Here is a 6,012-nt window from a genome sequence, read left to right on the forward strand (position 1 = left end):
TTTATTGCTTAATTATATAATTACAAAACTGCACTAAAATTATTTTTAAAAAAAACATTTAGAGAAAAAATTAAAAGAATAAAATATTTTAAAAATACAATAAAGATGGATTATTTGATAAAACTAATACAAGAATTACATTTTATTCTTGAGAAGTGATATAAATTACTACGATCAATGTATATGATAGTGATAATTCATTAACTATTAACTATATATTAGACATAATAAATAAAAAATTTTGATATTCTGTTTTTGCCTTTTCAACAATTACATATATATTTTTATTGAATTTTTGGATTTATATCGATAATAATTTTTTTTTATCTTCTCCCATGATGCACACTTTCATAGGCATAAACATACGGTGGTTCACAGGCCTACGATAACCAATCAAAATCTCCAAGAGTATAGACGAGGACCAATGATAGCGGGTAAAGCAGATAAGCCAAGCCTGATGTCCAAACCGGGAAAATAGTGCTGACACTCGACAGGCATCCGATTATGAGGGACACAAATAGAACCGTCAAGATCTCGGCAGAAAATTTCCATGCCACGCCTCGAAAATAGATCAGGGAAAGAAGAACAGCTAATCCCAGAATGTTGTTCATGAACACAGTACCATATATCTGCATTATTCATATAAATCGATTAATTTCAAGAAATGACACTCATTTCTTAGAGAGTAAATCCGGGTCTTTGATTTTTCTTATCGAATGAATAGATCTGAATCTTTTATTACTTCTATTTTATCTTTTAAGAGAAGAGAAGAGAAGGAACCTCAGATAATGTCAAAGATGTGGTTTGTAGTTTCTTCTTTCGTGATTCATTGATAGCAGATACGGCTAATCTAGCGTTGGAGGCAAGTGGTATGAGCACAAACGCAACGTAAAATGAAGGCAAATTCGTAGCTTTTGAGAAACTCCGAACAGTCTGTACTAGAGGCTCTGCTAGAACACCAAGTATCAATATCCCCAGTACCAAAAGAGATATAGCTTTCATCCATGCTAAAGGCGAATTATCAACTAACTTGTTATCAATGAGTTTATCAGTCAGTTCCCATGTTTTCTGCATAATTATTTGTGAGACAAAGTCGGACAATTTATATGAATTAGAAGACTTGTTGAGGTATACTTACTTGATAATTATCATCTTTGCTCTTTTTTGGCTTGGGAATTTCGTCTTTAGTTGGATTCAGCCATTTGGACACTCCCATAACAAATTCTTCCTCGTTAATCGACTGATCTCCATTTATATCAAGTTCTTCCATAATTTTGGATACTGCAATATCAGCATCACCAAGTAGTATTCCAGACTGCAAATTGGTCACTAGCTTCTTTAATTCAGTGTAAGATATGCTGTTGCTTTGGTCAAGATCGACGTTCTTGAACAACCTGAAGTTTCCGAAAAAGTTTATAAATGAAATATTTTTATGCAGCCGACATATTTAATTTTCAATAAATTAATACTAGAATAAATAATAGGACTCTTTTTCAAATATACCGTCTTATAGCGACGATATCTGGTGACCCATCTTCTGCTAAAAGGCTTCCATACGCAGAGCTTTGGAGTTGCTCCAATATATCTGGAATCAAATTTTCCATCATTTCACGTTCTTCACTTTTCTTTTGAACCCAAGGCTTAAGAATCTGAAAACCAGATAATAAGTTATGAGGTATTCCACTACATAATATAAATCAAGATTCGAACAAGTTCTTGATTTGTTGAAACATTGTACCCCACAATAATTTATCTCCTACTCCTTTTCTTAATATAGAAAAAGATTTACGTTGTACAAGTTATTCGCTGAGTCAACGGAGTGATATTTTTCACTGATTGTATCTTTTGCAGTATGAAGCCATTTCGTCATCCCCTTGACAAATTCATCCATGGTTATTTTCTGGTCACTGTCAATATCGAATTCCTGCATTATCTCTAAAGTTGTATTATTCTTATCCGATAGGACTCTTCTGAACTTGATTTCTTGCAGAAATCCTTTTAGCTCGTTGAAAGAGATGGACTTATCTCCATCTTGATCTCTGTCCTCAAATAGCCTGCAAAAAATAAGCACGGATAATTTAATCTGAGTGTAATGGAAATCGGAAAAGAAATAAATATAGGCCATAAATCAACCTCAACCAAAACATGACTCAAGACTTGTTCGATGCTAATAAGACAATTACTGTACCTACGACTAAAAAAGAAAGCACTTGCATTTATTTACTTGGTAAAAAGGTACCTTCTTATGGTCGTGACATTTGGTGAACCATTATCGGTCAAGATTTTGCCCGTCGCCCGACGCTGCATATGTTTTATGATGTCTAGTACTAAATGCTCGTGTTTTATATATAGTAAGCGCCTGCTTTGAATCCAAGGCTGAAAGAACTGCTCAATCAAAGAGTATGGTTAGAATGATCTTGGAACAATTTCATCTGTTATCCAAATTCCAGATGCCTCGATCGTATTTCAATTTCCTTATGTTGAAGCATTTTTAAACATCCCAACAGACAAAGATTAAGCATCCCCAAAGGGCGGAGAGGAATTAAACACGTGAAGATCAGAAGACTAACCTGATAAAAGAAGAAAGAAAACAGGAACAGTAACGTAACAACAAGAGTGACAATCACAAATACTTGTTGCCCATGGAAAGGCAGATGAAAAGCTGTTGGAATCAGAATGATCACTAATGGTATCAAAGAAAGAAGCATGATCCTGGCGGTGAAACAAGTGCCCAAATCTGTAATCACGCCATATCCTACAGTACAACCAAAGCATGACTAATTATTAAACACCAAATGTAATGATCGAAATGCAGTACATGATACAGTATCGAACAAACAGGACACCCATTAACATATCAAATCCCAAAATCATACGAAAAAATCGAGCGAACCAACCTGGCCATTGCGAAATGAAGAGTTTCTCAATAGGGTTGTAATATTTACTATCGCGAGCATGGGATTCCAAGTGCTCCTGAAAAGATTGACGGCTGACTGTAATACAGGTTCCCCAGATGAGAGTGAGGAGTAAAATGGTGGATCCGGCAAGTAACCCCACTCCCGTTGCCACGTACTCCGCGGTTTGTTCTTGGCTGCTGGACAACCCAGAGGCTGAGAAAATAATAAAAATTAAAATAATAAATGAAATTGATATGAAGAAGAATAATACGGAAGATCAATAACATTATTATTAATAATAATTCACAATAAATAAATCATAAATATTAATAAGAATTTAATTAAAATAAATAAATATTTGAAAATAATAGTTATTATAATAAATTAATGATAAGGAATAATTTAATATCAACAATAATGACAAGGAATATTAAAAATATTAAAATAAGAAGAAATAAATAAAATAATAATATATACTATGGCTCTGTTTGATACGTGTGATAGGATAAGTAAATGATTAATAATTAGAGTGTTTAAAAAATGAGATATATGAATTAATAGTATGGTGAGATAAATAACACGGTGTTTGGTATGATTGTAAAATGATAGATTAATTTTATAAATTTTATTGTAATAATCAAAATGCCCCAAATGCTATTTAAATATATATTCGTAAAATAATTGGATAAATAATTAAATATTTATAATTATAATTTACATTTATTAAAATTAATTTAAATATATTTATTAGAAAGAAATTTGTAAATATGTATTTATTTTAATAATTAAAATAGCAAAAATATTTTGAATGTTAACGTTAAATAAAGTTTTAGTAATAATTACCATATTATTGTTTTTTCTTAAATTAATTATAAATATTTTTAAAATAATTTGATAGATAATTCAATATTTATAATTAATAATTAAAATAGTGGTAATATTTTGAATATTAATTTTAATGTTAAATAAAGTTTAGTGATATTATAATATTATTGTTTTTTAAAATAATTATAAATATTCTTAAAATAATTAAATAGATAATTAAATATTTATAATTATAATTTATGTTTATAAAATTAATTTAAATATATTTATTAGAAATATATTTGAAAATATTACGATAATCATTAAATATAATAGATTAGAATTTAATAAATATTTATTTTCATAAGAGATAAGAGGATAAAAATGTAATTTGTGGTGTGTTGATAACTTATCCCACTTAATTTGTTAGATTAATAATCAAATAATTAATCATAAAATTATGTCTTAAATCGGGTCAAATTGATTATTAATATATCTTAAAATTTTAACCAAACATTAGATAAGTATGTGATTATTCATCTATCATTATTTAATCACATCAATCAAACACACCCTAAGAGAATTAATATAAATTATTAAAATAATTATAAATAAATTAAAAGTACGGGAGGTTGACCTCTAATAATTCTATGATGTATCTCTTGTGACATGATTTCATATATTTATATTCGTGAGATTTGTTGATTCGGTTGATGTCTATTATATTATATAATATTTTTTCCCAAGAGCCTACAATTGGATTTTTGGTTTGGACATTTCTAACACGACACGATCATTAGTTAATTAAATATGTATAAATAATTGAGTTGTTTGTTCTCACGTACCTATTTTGGTTTGGACTTTTTGAAGCACGACGTGTAAACGTTTCGATATTATTATTATTCAAATATTTATTGAAACATAATCAGATTCAATTATTTATTATTACATTGGATTCTGTACGGACGAGAAGAATAATTAATATATGCATATATTCAAGATTTCAATAGAACAAAATAAAGTGCGCTGCTAAGTTAATTTAGTTACCGAGAAGAATCAACGCTTCCGGAAGTGAACCAATGATCTGAAACACGGAGGCACCGAACACACCAGGTCCTAGGATCTTGAAAACCCTCTCCCCACCTGATCCAACGTAAGATTCACCCGCAAACAGTGCGTATTCGAACACCACAATCAAGAACAGATGCCCCCAAACAGTGGTCGAACATGGCAAGAACCCATACATCTGCTCGCACTTTTCGTCTTCAGGACCCATTAACGCGGACCCTTTCATCTGTATCAGCTGATGGTTTCTGTCAAACTCATCCGCCCCATCTGAAACTAGCTCCAATGGAACCGGCCTCGAAATCCCGCCTGGACAGAACAGTGTTAATAGTATAATGAGGAGAAGAACGAAATAGGAGATAGTTGGGATTTTCATGGTAAATTTGAGATTTGGAAAGAAGAAGAGCTGTGCTCAATTATGAAATGGGTTTTATTATTTATACATGCAAACGTTGAATGACTATAGTATGCCAATTTGGATTGGTTCGGAAGTAGCAGCCATGGAATCAGTTCCATCGTCTTATCTACAGAGCAAATTTTTTGGCACTTTGTTTGGTATTATTATTTTATTGGTTAAATGAATGCACATGAATCATGCAGCAACTTGAGAGTCGGGATAATAATCCTTATTTCACCTTCTTTTTTTTTTTAGAACCTGATGCCCTCGGGATAGCCCGGGTTGTGCCCGAGTCATGAACGATTCTTATGCCTGGGGCATGGACAACCCAAGATACTAGATGGATGGCCAGAATCAGGACAAGTCGACAGGAAGGGTTCATCAGGAGCCGGGCGGGTGAATGCCCGGGACGTCTCCTCCCCGGGCCACCGGACGCCCGGGCTCTCGTTCAAACTCCCGATAACTTTCTACCCGGGCCACCTCGATATGAGCACCGCACTCGAGTATACTAGCAGAATAGGATGTGGGCGACTGTCTCATCTCTGACATCGATCCAAGTGGTTGACGGAATCAGACAGGCAGGATGTGACTAGTATATGATTTGACATGATAGAATATAGGGTGTGCTCAGCCGTCCTACTATAACTAGTAGGTAGCACGGAGAACGAGATCATAATTACTTCTCCTACTATAAATACCAGGTTTTATCTTCAGCATTTACATTCATTCATTCACACCAATATCACAACCATCACTTGGTTACATTGGTTCTTGGCTTGAATCATTCACTGAATTAAGCATCGGAGTGGACACGCCGGACACCCCTCCGGCGCCCATTCACGTGGTTAT

The 6,012-nt window shown here is 32.8% G+C and overlaps 1 protein-coding gene across 1 annotated transcript; it reads right to left on the minus strand.

Moving 5' to 3' along the window:
- Positions 1-226: 226 nt before the first annotated feature.
- On the minus strand, positions 227-5,198 carry LOC142521745 (sodium/calcium exchanger NCL2-like). Its single transcript, XM_075624908.1, has 9 exons — positions 4,749-5,198; positions 2,898-3,110; positions 2,571-2,755; positions 2,240-2,385; positions 1,790-2,054; positions 1,504-1,649; positions 1,139-1,394; positions 781-1,068; positions 227-629 (listed from the first exon to the last, which is right to left on the minus strand). Exons 1-9 carry the CDS (start codon positions 5,140-5,142, stop codon positions 381-383), a joined length of 2,142 nt encoding a protein of 713 aa, XP_075481023.1. The 5' UTR covers positions 5,143-5,198; the 3' UTR covers positions 227-380.
- Positions 5,199-6,012: the final 814 nt, after the last annotated feature.

Source organism: Primulina tabacum, chromosome 13 (genome assembly GCF_025594145.1).
Source record: "Primulina tabacum isolate GXHZ01 chromosome 13, ASM2559414v2, whole genome shotgun sequence".
In the NCBI taxonomy this organism is placed as follows: domain Eukaryota; kingdom Viridiplantae; phylum Streptophyta; class Magnoliopsida; order Lamiales; family Gesneriaceae; genus Primulina; species Primulina tabacum.